The 17145-nt window shown below is 58.7% G+C and overlaps 2 protein-coding genes across 2 annotated transcripts in view; one reads left to right on the top strand and one right to left on the bottom strand.

Moving 5' to 3' along the window:
- ETFA (electron transfer flavoprotein subunit alpha) overlaps positions 1–11709 on the bottom strand; it is a 21957-nt gene extending 10248 nt beyond the window's left edge. The window contains exons 1-4 of the mRNA XM_078880803.1: positions 11444–11709; positions 6438–6587; positions 4585–4666; positions 2962–3044 (exon numbers count right to left, since the gene is read on the bottom strand). Coding sequence (XP_078736929.1) covers positions 2962–3044; positions 4585–4666; positions 6438–6587; positions 11444–11485 — 357 coding nt within the window. The 5' untranslated portion in view covers positions 11486–11709. The remainder of the gene's footprint in view (positions 1–2961; positions 3045–4584; positions 4667–6437; positions 6588–11443) is intronic.
- A 694-nt stretch (positions 11710–12403) lies between these two features.
- LOC144950729 (fibroblast growth factor 10-like) overlaps positions 12404–17145 on the top strand; it is a 34516-nt gene continuing 29774 nt past the window's right edge. Inside the window, exon 1 of the mRNA XM_078880802.1 lies at positions 12404–12413. Coding sequence (XP_078736928.1) covers positions 12404–12413 — 10 coding nt within the window. The remainder of the gene's footprint in view (positions 12414–17145) is intronic.

Here is a 17145-nt window from a genome sequence, read left to right as displayed (position 1 = left end):
AGGGGAGGGGTAGGGGAGGGGAGGGAAGGGGAGGGGAGGGAGAGGGGAGGGGTAGAGGAGGGGTAGGGGAGGGGAGGGGTAGGGGAGGGGTAGGGGAGGGGAGGGGTAGGGGAGGGGTAGGGGAGGGGTAGGGGAGGGGTAGGGGAGGGGAGGGAAGGGGAGGGGAGGGGTAGGGGAGGGGAGGGGTAGGGGAGGGGTAGGGGAGGGGAGGGGGAGGGGAGGGAAGGGGAGGGGAGGGGAGGGGAGGGGTAGGGGAGGGGAGGGAAGGGGAGGGGAGGGGTAGGGGAGGGGAGGGGTAGGGGAGGGGTAGGGGAGGGGTAGGGGAGGGGAGGGAAGGGGAGGGGAGGGGTAGGGGAGGGGTAGGGGAGGGGTAGGGGAGGGGAGGGGGAGGGGAGGGAAGGGGAGGGAAGGGGAGGGGTAGGGGAGGAAGGGGTAGGGGAGGGGTAGGGGAGGGGAGGGGTAGGGGAGGGGTAGGGGAGGGGTAGGGGAGGGGTAGGGGAGGGGAGGGAAGGGGAGGGGAGGGGTAGGGGAGGGGTAGGGGAGGGGTAGGGGAGGGGAGGGGGAGGGGAGGGAAGGGGAGGGGTAGGGGAGGGGAGGGAAGGGGTGGGGAGGGGTAGGGGAGGGGAGGGGTAGGGGAGGGGTAGGGGTGTGGGGAGGGGTGGGAAGGGGAGGGGAGGGGTAGGGGAGGGGTAGGGGAGGGGTAGAGAAGGGGAAGGGGAGGGGAGGGGTAGGGGAGGGGTAGGGGAGGGGTAGGGAAGGGCTAGCAGAGGGGGGAGGGGTAGGGGAGGGGTAGGGGAGGGGTAGTGAAGGGTAGGGGAGGGGTAGGGGAGGGGAGGGAAGGGGAGGGGAGGGGAGGGGAGGGGGGAGGGGAGGGGTAGGGGAGGGGTAGGGGAGGGGAGGGAAGGGGAGGGGAGGGGGAGGGGAGGGGAGGGGGTAGGGGAGGGGTAGGGGAGGGGAGGGGTAGGGGAGGGGTAGGGGAGGGGAGGGGTAGGGGAGGGGTAGGGGAGGGGTAGGGGAGGGGTAGGGGAGGGGGAGGGAAGGGGAGGGGAGGGGTAGGGGAGGGGAGGGGTAGGGGAGGGGTAGGGGAGGGGAGGGGGAGGGGAGGGAAGGGGAGGGGAGGGGAGGGGTAGGGGAGGGGAGGGGAGGGAGGGGAGGGGAGGGGTAGGGGAGGGGAGGGGTAGGGGAGGGGTAGGGGAGGGGTAGGGGAGGGGGGAGGGGAGGGGGAGGGGGTAGGGGAGGGGTAGGGGAGGGGTAGGGGAGGGGAGGGGGAGGGGAGGGAGGGGAGGGGTAGGGGAGGGGTAGGGGAGGGGAGGGGTAGGGGAGGGGTAGGGGAGGGGAGGGGTAGGGGAGGGGTAGGGGAGGGGTAGGGGAGGGGTAGGGGAGGGGAGGGGGAGGGGAGGGGAGGGGTAGGGGAGGGGTAGGGGAGGGGGAGGGGAGGGGGAGGGGAGGGGTAGGGGAGGGGAGGGGAGGGGTAGGGGTGGGAGGGGTAGGGGAGGGGAGGGGTAGGGGAGGGGTGGGGAGGGGTGGGGTAGGGGAGGGGGAGGGGTGGGGAGGGGTAGGGGAGGGGAGGGGTAGGGGAGGGGTGGGGTAGGGGAGGGGTGGGGTGGGGAGGGGTAGGGGAGGGGTGGGGGGTGGGGTGGGTAGGGGAGGGGGTGGGAGGGGTGGGGTAGGGGAGGGGTGGGGAGGGGTGGGGGAGGGGGTGGGGTGGGGAGGGGTGGGGTGGGGAGGGGTGGGGAGGGGTGGGGTGGGGAGGGGTGGGGAGGGGAGGGGTGGGGAGGGGTGGGGGTGGGGGAGGGGTGAGGGGTGGGGAGGGGTGGGGGAGGGGTGGGGAGGGGTGGGGTGGGGTGGGGTGGGGGTGGGGTGGGGTGGGGGGGTGGGGTGGGGTGGGGTGGGGAGGGGTGGGGTGGGTGGGGAGGGGTGGGGAGGGGTGGGGTGGGGTGGGGTGGGGGGTGGGGTGGGGTGGGGTGGGGTGGGGAGGGGTTGGGGGGGGGTGGGGTGGGGTGGGGTGGGTGGGGTGGGGTGGGGTGGGGTGGGTGGGGGTGGGGTGGGGTGGGGGGGGTGGGGTGGGGTGGGGTGGGGTGGGGTGGGGAGGGGTGGGGGGGGTGGGGTGGGGTGGGGGGTGGGGTGGGGGGGGTGGGGTGGGGTGGGGTGGGGTGGGGTGGGGTGGGGAGGGGTGGGGGGGGTGGGGGGGTGGGGTGGGGTGGGTGGGGTGGGGGGGGGGTGGGGTGGGGGGGTGGGGGGGGGTGGGGTGGGGTGGGGTGGGGTGGGGTGGGTGGGGTGGGGTGGGGGGTGGGGGTGGGGGGGGTGGGGTGGGGTGGGGTGGGGTGGGGTGGGGTGGGGGGTAGGGGTGGGGAGGGGTGGGGGGGTGGGGGGGGGTGGGGGGGTGGGGGTGGGGTGGGGTGGGGAGGGGTGGGGGGTGGGGAGGGGTGGGGGGGGTGGGGGGGGGGGTGGGGTGGGGGGGTGGGGTGGGGAGGGGGTGGGGTGGGTGGGGGGGGGGTGGGTGGGGAGGGGGGGGGGGGGTGGGGGGGGGTGGGGTGGGGTGGGGAGGGGTGGGGTAGGGGGGGGTGGGGTGGGGTGGGGGGGTGGGGGGGGGGGGGTGGGGGGGGTGGGGTGGGGGGGTAGGGTGGGGTGGGGGGGGGGTGGGGTGGGGGGGGGGGGGGGGGGTGGGGGGGGGGTGGGGTGGGGGGGGAGGGGTGGGGGTGGGGAGGGGGGGTGGGGGGGTAGGGGTGGGGGAGGGGTGGGGTGGGGGGGGGTAGGGGAGGGGTAGGGGGGGGAGGGGGGGGGGGGTAGGGGGGAGGGGTAGGGGAGGGGGGGTAGGGGAGGGGGTGGGGAGGGGTAGGGATAGGATGGGAGGGGTAGGGGAGGGGTAGGGGAGGGGGAGGGGTAGGGATAGGATGGGAGGGGTAGGGGGAGGGGGAGGGGTAGGGGAGGGGGGAGGGGAGGGGGTAGGGGGGACGTCACCTTCCCGAACGCCGTGGCTCCAGCGCAGATGTGCGTGAACTGGAACTGCGTCTGCACGGCGAGGATGAGTGGAGTCAGCTCCTCTGCGTCAGGGGTGAAAGGGTGGGGGGTGGATGGGTGGGGGGGGTGTCAGAGGTCAACATAGTCCAAGCGCTACCCAGTTGCCCCGGGGCCTGGAACGGGGCAATTCATCCTCGCGGATCGTCGCGACCGAGGGCGACGATTCCGTTCGAACACGATTCCGTGATTCTAGATTTGAAGTTTTCGTGACTGCAAGGACTCGTGCTCTTTGGTTTTTTCGGTAAAGTCACGTGGGTAAAGAAATTAAAATAAATTAAATCACAACGTTTCGGAGGCAACACGAGCTTCCGTCTTCAAGACGGAAGCGTGAAACCTCATTTTCCAGTAAAAAATATGATAATTGGTTTTTTACCCTTCAATTTGGCGTCATCTGGTCCAACCCATGTGAGACTAGGCTCTAAGGAAAGCTGTCTCTGGTGTGGACCAATCAACTTCAAGGACAGTGCATACATTATCAGAGTTATGTTTTTTGTTTGCATTATGACTGCAGGTATTGTGGTCTATGCAAACACGACTCCTTGTAAAAAAAATGGTGTCAGTTTTGTTGCCAGATTGAAGGGTAAAAACCCAATTATCACGGAAGCGTGACTTTACCGAAGAAAACAATGAGCACGATTCCGTGGTTTCCCAAGCGGGAATTGATCGACATCAACAGCGGCGGGCGGGCGGGCCGAGACCCGACTCTTGCACGCCGCGTGACGCTCCAACTTGTCTGGTCCCGCGTCGGGTGGCGGGAGGTCACGACGTAGCCTCACCCAAAAATAAAAAATCGACGATGATTCGGTATCGCTTAGGAATCCTCAAACACACGGAGCCACAAAATGAATACGATGACGATGATGATGATGTGGAACCGATGCCATAGAAGGTCGTATTATCAGCTTAACCATCCACCACGTTAATAATCAGCTCATCCGCAAACACAACCGGCATTTGCCGATCCTTCAGCAAGGCCAAGGGCTTAAAATAATTTTTACACTTACTTTAACATTTTTTATGTTACCCTATTTGTATTTTTGTATTTAAGGATTGTATATTACGGCTAGTTTACATTTTATATTGTACACTTATTCAAAATTTTACATACTTTAGCCCCTGAGTATTAAGTTAGACTTTGTAATTTTAGTATAGTTAGACTGTATACCACTTATTTAAGTTTTAAGATTCCTACATGTTGAATGAATGTACCTTCCTGCCATAGTAAATTCCTTGTTTGTGCAAACTTTGATGGCGAATAAAACCCTTTCTGATTCTTATTCCGATCTCACCAATGACCGTTCAGGAATTGCCGATGAAAATGTGCCTGGGCTGGAACGTTGACGCAACGGTTTGTGCACCCCGACCTTTGAACCCGGCCACCCGTTTGGCAGCCCCCCCCTCTACCCGGCCAAACGGAAGACGCCTGATGATGATGAGAGAGAGAGACACGCACACTCCAAATATTCAGCAGCAGGCTTCGTCAGGGTCGGGATCGAACCCACGACCTCCTGCGTACCAGGCGAGGTAGTTAACATCTCCTAGCCACCGTGGCGCCCGACTCACCGGGGAGGAAGCCTTTGTAGGCGTCGTTTTGCGCCACGATCACTCTCCCCACGCCCTTCACGCTCTTGAGAGCCTGCACAGCCTGGGGGGGGTGGTCAGCAAGAGCGGGGGACATGGTCAACGCCGTGTGGTCAATCCTGCACGGTCAACTCAGCGCTCGGTCAACACCACGTGGTCAACCCCACGTGGTCAACCCCGCCCGTCCCTCCCGGGCCCGTCCCTCTCTCCCTGGCACGCCCGCCCGCCCGCAGGCCGGCCGGCTCGTGCCTGCCGGCGCGTGCCTACCGGCTCGTGCCTACCGGCTCGTGCCTACCGGCGCGTGCCTACCGGCGCGTGCCTACCGGCTCGTGCCTGCCGGCGCGTGCCTGCCGGCTCGTGCCTGCCGGCGCGTGCCTGCCGGCTCGTGCCTGCCGGCGCGTGCCTGCCGGCTCGTGCCTGCCGGCGCGTGCCTGCCGGCTCGTGCCTGCCGGCGCGTGCCTGCCGGCTCGTGCCTGCCGGCGCGTGCCTGCCGGCTCGTGCCTGCCGGCTCGTGCCTGCCGGCTCGTGCCTGCCGGCTCGTGCCTGCCGGCTCGTGCCTGCCGGCTCGTGCCTGCCGACGCGTGCCTACCGGCTCGTGCCTGCCGACGCGTGCCTGCCGGCTCGTGCCTACCGACGCGTGCCTACCGACGCGTGCCTGCCGGCTCGTGCCTACCGGCTCGTGCCTACCGGCTCGTGCCTGCCGACGCGTGCCTGCCGGCTCGTGCCTGCCGGCTCGTGCCTACCGGCTCGTGCCTACCGACGCGTGCCTACCGGCTCGTGCCTACCGACGCGTGCCTACCGGCTCGTGCCTGCCGGCTCGTGCCTGCCGGCTCGTGCCTGCCGGCTCGTGCCTACCGGCTCGTGCCTACCGGCTCGTGCCTACCGACGCGTGCCTACCGACGCGTGCCTACCGACGCGTGCCTGCCGGCTCGTGCCTACCGGCTCGTGCCTACCGGCTCGTGCCTGCCGGCTCGTGCCTGCCGACGCGTGCCTGCCGGCTCGTGCCTACCGGCTCGTGCCTACCGACGCGTGCCTACCGGCTCGTGCCTACCGACGCGTGCCTACCGGCTCGTGCCTACCGGCTCGTGCCTGCCGACGCGTGCCTGCCGGCTCGTGCCTACCGGCTCGTGCCTACCGGCTCGTGCCTACCGACGCGTGCCTACCGGCTCGTGCCTACCGACGCGTGCCTACCGGCTCGTGCCTACCGGCTCGTGCCTACCGGCTCGTGCCTACCGGCTCGTGCCTAGCGACGCGTGCCTACCGACGCGTGCCTACCGACGCGTGCCTACCGGCTCGTGCCTACCGGCGCGTGCCTACCGGCTCGTGCCTACCGGCTCGTGCCTACCGGCGCGTGCCTACCGTCGCGTGCCTACCGTCGCGTGCCTACCGGCGCGTGCCTACCGGCTCGTGCCTACCGGCGCGTGCCTACCGGCTCGTGCCTACCGGCTCGTGCCTACCGGCGCGTGCCTACCGGCTCGTGCCTACCGTCGCGTGCCTACCGGCTCGTGCCTACCGGCGCGTGCCTACCGGCTCGTGCCTACCGGCTCGTGCCTACCGTCGCGTGCCTACCGGCTCGTGCCTACCGGCGCGTGCCTACCGGCTCGTGCCTACCGGCGCGTGCCTACCGGCTCGTGCCTACCGGCTCGTGCCTGCCGGCGCGTGCCTACCGGCTCGTGCCTACCGACGCGTGCCTACCGACGCGTGCCTACCGACGCGTGCCTACCGGCGCGTGCCTACCGGCTCGTGCCTACCGGCGCGTGCCTACCGGCGCGTGCCTACCGGCGCGTGCCTACCGGCGCGTGCCTACCGGCTCGTGCCTACCGGTGTGTGCCTACCGGTGCGCAGTTGGTGCCGGCCACGAGGCAGGTTACGTTGCCGCCCAGCCGCGTCGCGGCCGTGATGGCGTTGAGGGTGATGGGTGCGAGCGCCGCATCGCTGTGCTCGGCGATCACCAGCGTGCTCTGCAAGCGCCGCAGCGCCGCTATCTGCGCGCCCGGCAAAAACAACACGCAAACAACACGCAAACAACACGCAAGAGGCACGGGTCAGAATCCTCCACGCCCGCTCACGACGGCAGCAGTGAGCCGCAAGCCAACCGCGACCTGCGGTACCGGTGCGAGATGATATTGTGACCGCGTAGAATTCTACGGGGATGGCGGTGGCGGGGGGTGGGGGGGTCAAAAATACGATCTTGCGACGAGACAAACACAGCAGAGGTCGTCGAACAGCGTGCGCAGACCGTGACGGGTACGGCTTGTGAATTACACACGCACTGCCCATAGACTAATACTGCCCATAGACTCAACACTGCACCATAGACTCAACACTGCACCATAGACTCAACACTGCCCACAGACTCACCACTACGCATAGACTCAACACTGCCCATAGACTCAACACTGCCCATAGACTCAGCATTGCCCATAGACTCAACACTGCCCATAGACTCAACACTGCCCATAGACTCAACACTGCCCATAGACTCAACACTGCCCATAGACTCAATACTGCCCATAGACTCAGCATTGCCCATAGACTCAACACTGCCCATACTCAACACTACCCATAGACTCAACACTGCCCATAGACTCAACACTGCCCATAGACTCAACACTGCCCATAGACTCAACACTGCCCATAGACTCACCACTACCCATAGACTCAACACTACCCATAGACTCAACACTGCCCATAGACTCAACACTGCCCATAGACTCAACACTACCCATAGACTCAACACTGCCCATAGACTCAACACTGCCCATAGACTCAACACTACCCATAGACTCAACACTGCCCATAGACTCAACACTGCCCATAGACTCACCACTACCCATAGACTCAACACTACCCATAGACTCAACACTGCCCATAGACTCAACACTGCCCATAGACTCAACACTACCCATAGACTCAACACTGCCCATAGACTCAACACTGCCCATAGACTCAACACTGCCCATAGACTCAACACTGCCCATAGACTCAACACGACCCATAGACTCAACACTGCCCATAGACTCAACACTGCCCATAGACTCAACACTGCCCATAGACTAAACACTGCCCATAGACTCAACACTGCCCATAGACTCAACACTGCCCATAGACTCAACACTGCCCATAGACTCAACACTGCCCATAGACTCAACACTACCCATAGACCAGCACTCCCCATAGACTCAACACTGCCCATAGACTCAACACTGCCCATAGACTCACACTACCCATAGACTCACCACTGCCCATAGACTCAACACTGCCCATAGACTCAACCACAATGCTTGTGGTCAAAATGCAAACTAAAAAACACACTGATAACATATGCTTTGCCCTTGAAACGGATTGGTCCACACACCAAAGACGGCTTTCTTTTGAGCCTCGTCTCAATCGGTGCTAGACCAGAGGACGCCAAAAGGCGCACAGCACAAAGCTGATAGTGCATTGTCTTTGAGTGCATTATTTTAGATGCTACAGGCTTCAGTGGGCAGTGCAGTCAAATTACAGATGTCCCCCACGGTACCCTGCTGCACTAAGCCCCAACACCTACTGGCTCCCCACGGTCACCGACCCCGCGCTGGCCTGCGTGGGCAAGTACGGTCAAACTAAGCGTGACCCGCACGGCACGGAGAGGCCTTCATCCAGCAGTGGATTGGCAAAGGGATGTTAAGGGGCGACGGCGATGACGGTGGCTAGCGGTGCATTCGGCAAAGGGTTCACGCGGACCCGTTCTGGCGTGCAACCCATTCCCCGCGTCGTTACACAACCCATTGCGCAACACACGCACACACACACCTTGGCCTGAACACAAACAAAAAGTGATCAAAGATCTCCCAAATAGAGCCTTTACAGTTGGGGGGGGGGGGGGAAGCGCTGTCAGTGAGCGAGAAGGCCGGCATGGCACACGAGGGAGCGAGCGGGTGGGTGGCGGGCACCACGGTGCCGAAGTTCACGCAACGTTTGAAGGCCGAGTTGACCTTCGGGAGAGCCAGGATGATCGGTCCGTATAATCGCCACTGTTACTGGGCGAGGTGGATAAGTCGAATGCAACTTTGTAACAAGTATAACCCGTAAAAACAAAGTTTTTAACTTTAAATCCTATATATGCGTGGCGGCTAGAGTCCTCTCGTCCTCTGGCTTGAGATGGCTGCCACCTATGGGTCAGATGATTGCCTGCCACCTTTAAGCAATTGGTAATTAAATATAATATTTTTGTCCTAAAAAGTGTAAAATTTTGAAATGTCTTTCCACGAACATTAATTGTCACGCACAACGAGTATGTGCGGAAAATGTCAGCTCGATTGGATCACGGGAAGTGGGTTAAAAAACGACCGAAAGATTTGCACGGTCGTAAGCAAGCAAGCAAGCGCGCAAGTGAACTTAATATAAAGGATTTAAAAATTAACCAACGCCCCGTTTACCCTTCGAATTCCGAAACACACCGTCACCTTACGTGGAATTATTTCACGTGCATGAAAGTAATGGGGGCTGTTTGACCATACTTCACCACGCTGGGCAGCGCGGGTTGGAGGAGATTGCCGGCCACGCTGGACTGGTTCAGCTGTCACTCGCCACTGACCCGTTCGTTGCCATCGCCGGGAATCGAACTCAGGTTTGCCCGGTTCGTAGCGCAGTGCGGTAACCACTGGACTTCATTGCCTACCCCCCCCCACGCCCGCCCGCCCAACATACATGTTCAGCGTCAACGACACTGCATACAAATCGGCGACGTTTCGGGAAATTGCCCTTCTTCAAAGGCAAAGATTCCCCCGTGTAGCCTGTAACAGACTGCTGGGGCAAGTGCTGTTAGCGAGTAGTAGCACCTGTGAAGGCCGGCACACCACACGAGGGGGTGGGTGGCCAGCACCACGCCCGGTCGCCTTTGTCTCCCCAGTGCCGATGTTTACGCACCGCACCAGGTACTCATTTGAGGCTGAGTCGACCTAGGGGAGGCCCAGGACCGGTTCAGATAATCGCCACTGGTGTTGGCCGTGAGCGGGAATCGAACTCTGGTCGCCAGGTCCGTAGCGCAGCGTAGCGCTAACCGCTGCACCACCGCTCCCCACGTGAAGTGTCGAACGCCCGCTGGCAGGAGGTCACGGGGCAGACCCAGCAGGTGCCACGGGTCGACTGACCGAGATGACTGGCTGATGCACCACCTGTGCCCCCTACTGTGCCAACTTGGTGTGCTTTAGCCACCCGGCGCTCCGCTCGTTGTTGTGAGGGTCGCTCCTCCGCCCTCCGTTGTCGTTGGAGGGCGACTGCCTCCAACTGCCCAGCAGCGTCCTTCACGAGCCTCCTCCACAGAGGCCGATCTTGACACCGCTGGTACCGGTCATAGGCAAGTCCACTCAGCTCTACGTCCTCCTGTACCACATGACTCCATCTCTTCTCTAGCCCGTGCCGCGCCCGTTTAGCCCCCTCGATCCGGCCGAACAAAAGCTGCTTGGGCATGCGGTGGCTGGGCATGCGGGCTACATAACCCAGTCAACGCAGCCTTGCCTGCCGGTGGAGCTCACCAATGGGACTTTGCCCAGATCTTTCAAGGATTTGTGAGCTCCTCACACAATCCAGCCTGGTTAAACCCAGGATGGATCGTAGGCAGGCCAGCCTAAATGTTTCCAACCGGCAAAGATGCTCCATTAGGGGGGTCCACGTTTCGCAAGCGTAGAGAAGGGAGGGAATGACTGTGGCCGAGAAGACCTGAAGCTTCGTGCGGAGCGACAGACCAGGTAGCTTCCACACAGCGTTACGCAACCGATGAAAAGATATTGCCGCTCGACTGATTCGGAGTGAGTCCTCTGCTGTCAAACTGGAGTCGGTCATAAGCACACAACTGCCCCATCACCGATTGGGAGTTGTGGGGGTGGAGTGTCCGATGGTACAAAATACCCAGGCAAGTGGTTAGTTTTGGTGGGGCTGATGGACGGGTGCGAGGGGCTGGTAACCCCTCCACCTTCAATTAATTACCACGAGACTACGACATAAACACACCGACACACACACTAACACACACACACCGACACACCGACACACACTAGACACAAACACTAACACACACACTAACACACACACACTGAGACACACACTGACACACACACACACCGACACACACTGACACACACACACACACATTGACACACACACAGTGACACACTCACACACTGACACACACACACTAACACACACACACTAACACACACACACTAACACACACACACACACTGACACACACACCGACACACACAGTGACACACACACAGTGACACACACACACACTGACACACACACACAGTGACACACAGTGACACACACCCACTGACACAGTGACACACACACACTAACACACACACACCGACACACTGACACAGTGACACACACACAGTGACACACACCCACTGACACACACACAGTGACACACACACAGTGACACACACACACACTGACACACACATACACACACTGACACACAGTGACACACACAGTGACACACCCACTGACACACAGTGACACACACACAGTGACACACACACACACTGACACACACACACACTGACACACAGTGACACACAGTGACACACACCCACTGACACACAGTGACACACACACACTAACACACACACACAGTGACACACACACACCGACACACTGACACACAGTGACACACACACAGTGACACACACACACACACAGTGACACACACACACTGACACACACACACTAACACACACACAGTGACACACACACACCGACACACTGACACACAGTGACACACACACAGTGACACACACACACACACTGACACACACACACAGTGACACTCACTCTGCTCGCTACTCACCACGTTGAGGCCTGCAGGCCTTCTCGAGACGACCCCCAGCATCTTCCGGAGAACGGCGAAGTCGTCACAACAACAACAACCACCACCACCACCACTTAATCTACCTCGCTGACAACAACAACAACCACCACAACAACCACAACAACAATATTAACGTCGCTTTAAAGTGTTTAGCGACAAAGGCCGCAGCGTGGCCCGGCTCGACTAGTGGTGCTGGTGGTGACCTTGCCGCGAGATGCGGGGCCCCGGAACGTGAATAGCGACAGAGGCAAAGGTGCCCCGGGTAGCCTCGCCAACGCTGCCGTGCGGGTGGTGGTGGTGGCGAGGGGCAAGTGCCGTGCAGAGAGCAGCGCCTGGTGGTGGTGGGGGGGGCGCTGCCGCGGTGGCAACCACGAGGGGGGTGGTGGGGGGGAGGGGTGGGGGAGTGGGGGGTGGATGGTGGGGGGGGGATGGTGGGGGGTGGGGGAGTGGGGGGGGGGGTGGGGGGTGGATGGTGGGGGGGGGGGGTGATTGTGGGGGTGGGGGGATGGGGGGTGGTCGGGTGGGGATGGTGGGGGGATGGGGGGGATGGGGGTGGGTGGTGGGGTGGGGGGTGGGGGGAGGATGGTGGTGGGGGGTGGATGGCGGGTGGAGGGGATGGGGGGTGTGGGGATGGTGGGGGGGGGTGATTGTGGGGGATGGGGGATGGGGGGTGGATGGTGGGGGGGGGATGGTGGGGGGTGGGGGAGTGAGGGGATGGGGGGGATGGGGGGTGGGGGGTGGAGGATGGTGGGGGTGGAATGGGGGTGGATTGGGGGTGGGGGGGTTCATGGGGGGTGGAGGATGGTGGGGGGGGTGAATGGGCGGGTGGATGGGGATGGTGGTGGTGGATGGATGGGGGGGGCGGGGCCAATCAACCTCGCCCGACCGCCTTTGTCTCCCCGGCGGTAACTCGGTCGATGCCCAGTCGAGCCGGGCACCATGAACAGCGGTCAGAGAGAGAGGAGCGAGAGTGGGGGGGGGGCAATGTGATACTGACAAAGGTGTCCCGTGTAGGCTCCGTGGAGACCGTAGGGCAAGTGCGGAGTTGGTCGCGAGGTGGGGGGGGCAGCCGAAATAACATCTTGTGAGCAGAGATAGAGAGGCACAAAAGACAAAGATCCCCCGTATAGCCTTAACAGACTGTAGGGGCAAGTGCTGTTAGCGAGGAGCTATGAAGGCCGGAACGGTACACGAGGGGGTGGGTGTTCAGCACCACGCCCGACCGCCTTTGTCTCCCCAGTAACAGGTGGGTACTCACACATTGCTCCAGGTACTCAGTTGAGGCTGAGTCGACCCTGGCGGTGAGGCCCCCAGGACCGGTCCGGATAATCGCCACTGGTGTTGTTGGTGGTGGTGGCGGTCGCGTGCCAGGCTAGGTGCACTGTGAGGCCACGTGAAGTGTCGAAGGCCCGCTGATAGGAGGTCACGGGGGCAAGACGCAGGTGCCATGCGTCGACTGACTGAGATGGCTGGACGATGCACCACCTGTGCTCCCCAATGTGTAAAATCGCTGCGTTTTATCCACCCGGCGCTCCGCTCGTTGTTGTGAGCGTCGCTCCTCTGCCCTCCGTTGTTGTTGGAGGGCGACTGCCTCCAACTGGCCAGTAGCAGCGTCCTTCACGAGCCTCCTCCACAGAGGCCGATCTTGACACCGCTGGTACCAGTCATCGGCAAGTCCACTCAGCTCCACGTCCTCCTATACCACATCACTCCATCTCCTGTACCACATCACTCCATCTCCTGTACCACATCACTCCAACTCCTTTACCACATCACTCCATCTTCTGTACCACATCACTCCAACTTTTGTACCACATCACTCCGTCTCTTCTTCTCTAGCCCGTGCCGCGCCCGTTTAGCCCCCTCGATCCGGCCGAACAAAAGCTGTTTAGGCATGCGGTGGCTGGGCATGCGGGCTACATGACCCAGCCAATGCAGCCTTGCCTGCCGGAGGAGCTCACCGATGGGACTTTTCCCAGATCTTTCAAGGATCTGTGACCAGTTCAACGAAGCCGAGATGTAATGTCCTGTTGAAATCCCCTACACCTCTGCTGTAGCAGACGGACAGAGCAAAAATGGCCTCCATGAACAACGGCGGAGCCAGGATTTTCAGGTAGGGGGGGGGCAACCCCTCCAGCAATGGCAAATGATAGAGGAGTTGTTAGTAAGTAAGGAGTTATAGTAATAGGGTTTTACCCTTTCAACTGGTACAAAACTGACACCGTTATAAAAGGGATCATGTTTGCAATAACCACAACACAAGCAGTCAAAATGCAAACAAAAAGAAACAACTCTGATAATGATGATGATATGCACTGTCCTTGAAGTTGATTGGTCCACACCCGAGACAGCTTTTCTTAGAGCCTAGTCTCCATTGGTGTTGGACCAGATGACGCCAAAAGGCGTACAACTCTAAAACAGCGCACTATCAGAGTAGTTTTGTACCAGTTGGAAGGGTTAAAACCTACTACTACATTTTGCCACTGGTAAAGGAGGTCTCATAAAGTAAGGAGTTGTTAGTAAGTAAGGACTTGTCCCTTGTTTTTTATTTCAACGCATGTGCGGCGATGGCGCAGCCATCGATCGAGGGTCGAATTCGAACCGTGTTGTGTGATCGGCATCGCGCTCGCTGAAGCTGTTGATGCCTTCAGGGAAGTCGTGTGCTGTATACGCAACTGCGCACAATTCTGTGAGTCACTTATAACCGCTTTGCCGTTACTTATTGCCAATTATGGACTCAGACTATTGTCCTATCATCTCATAGAGTCCCTGTCACGTAATCATATGCTGCTACACAGCAGTGGGGGTCGCAAAATGCCAATTTATTACTAATAAACCCCAATGATCCGATCGAAATTATGGATTTCGATCGGATCATTGGGTGGGGGGGGGGGCATGGGCCAACCCACCCCCCACTGGCTCCGCCAGTGTCCATGAAAAACCCTCCCCTGGTCTGAAACCACATTGGGGCTCCGCAAGCCTCTCCTCGGCGTGTCTGGCAAGGCGACGTTGACTAATCCCTGCCAGGACCTTTCCCCGGTGGTACTTGCAATTGGTGCAGTCCTCCCCTTTTAAAAGAAAAAATTGGGGACCATCCTTCCAATTCTGCGGAACTCATCCTGTGGACGTTGAAAGTTGCAATGATGTCTTTACATCACGAGACCTCCTTTGACAGTAGCAAAATATAACAATAGGGAAGGGGTAAGAGGAGGAGAGCAGAGCGTGAAATCTTTTGTGAAATCTTTCATTTACACAGTGGGGGGGGGGGGGGGGGCACATAAAGCAAAGCATTGAAAAGTGAGAGAGTGAGCGATAGAGTGAGCGAGAGAGTGAGCGAGAGAGTGAGCGAGCGAGCGAGAGAGTGAGCGAGAGAGAGCGACCGAGAGAGCGAGCGAGGGAGCGAGCGAGGGAGCGAGCGAGAGGTGGGGGTTTACATAAAGCAAAGTTTAAAAAAAAATTACGAAATGATGAACGAAGCAAAGTGCCGACTACACCGAGCATCTTCTTGTTTCCTCTGATCGTTTAAAAAAAAAATATAAGAGGGTTTTAGTGGCGATTACGCTGAGAGAGAGCGAAATTGAGGCTCTCACGCCGCTGAGGCGTGGGGGACGATTGCTCCCTCGCGACGTACCCGGGGGGTGGGGTGGGTGGCATCAACTCCACGTCCCCACAAATCCCTCTCGACGCTTCTGCCCGTCACGCCGGAGAGAAACCCAGAGGCGTTCACGTCCGCGCCACACGCTGGCCAGACGCGAACGGCGTGATCTCGGCAGCGAAACGAACTCCTCTCAATGCATCTTCGTGGTTCTTTCGGTAAAGTGACGTAGAAGGGATTTAATAAAATAATAAAACTAAAACTTTTTTTATTTTATTTTATTATTTCCCTTCTACGGTTAAGTCATGTAGAAGGGAAATAATAAAATAAAATAAAAAAAGTTGTATTTTTATAAAAAAGTTTTATTTTTATTATTTTATTATTTCCCTTCTACGTGACTTTACCGAAAGAACCACGAAGATGAATCCCTGCAGTCACGAAAGCTTTACATCGAAACTTTACACATTGGCAACAAAACAGGTGTTAAGTTTTGATATAAAACTTTCGTGACTGCAGGGATTCATATTCTTGGTTCTTTCGGTAAAGTCACGTAGAAGGAAAATAATAAAATAAAAAAAAATAAAACATAATAAAATAATTCTCACGACGTTTCGGCCACAACGCAAGCAGCCGTGTTTGCGTTGTGGCCGAAACGTCGTGAGAATTATTTTATTGTTTTATTTTTATTATTTTATTATTTCCATTCTACGTGACTTTGCGGAAAGAACCAAGAAGATGAATCCCTGCAGTCACGAAAGCTTTACATCGAACTCTCAATGCATCGTTAAGAATGTACAAATCGCATTGGCCAATGTGACCGTATCCAGTGCGAATCTTTTGCTAGTCTAGCAGCCAACCACCTCTTGGCAAGTTGCCTGAACGTGGTCTTACCTGGGGTAACCACAAGTAGACTTACCTGGAGTAACCTGCACATGGACTTACCTGGGGTAACCCACACGTGGACTTACCTGGGGTAACCCACACATGGACTTACCTGGGGTAACCACAAGTAGACTTACCTGGGGTAACCCACACGTGGACTTCCCTGGGGTAACCCACACGTGGACTTCCCTGGGGTAACCTACACGTGGACTTACCTGGGGTAACCTACGCATGGACTTCCCTGGGGTAACCCACAAGTAGACTTACCTGGGGTAACCACAAGTAGACTTACCTGGGGTAACCTCCACGAGTAGACTTACCTGGGGTAACCCACACATGGACTTACCTGGGGTAACCACAAGTAGACTTACCTGGGGTAACCTACACATGGACTTACCTGGGGTAACCCACAAGTAGACTTACCTGGGGTAACCACAAGTAGACTTACCTGGGGTAACCTCAAGTGGACTTACCTGGGGTAACCTACACATGTAGACTTACCTGGGGTAACCTACACAGAGCGACGTCGGGCCCCTTCTGCTCGAATCAGGCAAGTGCCGTGTCACACCTTGGGTCTCGCAAGGGGACAGCTGCCACTGGGGGTGCCCAAGGCTCGGCAGCAGCAGGGCAAACGGCAGGTTACATGTCATGTGATCTCCTTTGCCAGTAGCAAAATATACTAATAGTGGGGTTTCCCCTTTTTTTTGGGCAACAAAACTGACACCTTTTGCAAGGAATCATGCTTACATTAACCACAACACCTGCAGTCAAATGCAAATAAAAAAACAATACTCTGATCATTTATGCATTGTCTTTGAAACTGATTCAAAGACAATGCATTAATTATCAGAGTATTTTTTTTGCATCTTTGAATCAGTTTCAAAGACAATGCATACATTTTCAGTTTCAAAGAAAATGCATAAATTATCAGAGTATTTTTTTTGCATCTTTGAATCAGTTTCAAAGACAATGCATACATTTTCAGTTTCAAAGAAAATGCATAAATGATCAGAGTATTTTTTTTTGCATCTTTGAATCAGTTTCAAAGACAATGTATAAATTATCAGGGTATTGTTTTTTGTTTGCATTTGACTGCAGGTATTGTGGTTAATGTAAGCATGATTCCTTGCAAAAGGTGTCAGTTTTGTTGCCAAAAAAAAGGGGAAAAACCCTATTAGCAGGTACATGATCGAGATGCGATGCT

This window comes from Lampetra fluviatilis, chromosome 59 (genome assembly GCF_964198595.1).
Source record: "Lampetra fluviatilis chromosome 59, kcLamFluv1.1, whole genome shotgun sequence".
Lineage (NCBI taxonomy): Eukaryota > Metazoa > Chordata > Hyperoartia > Petromyzontiformes > Petromyzontidae > Lampetra > Lampetra fluviatilis.
Note: the sequence above shows the minus strand (reverse complement) of the source record. Positions and strands in the feature narration are given on the sequence as shown.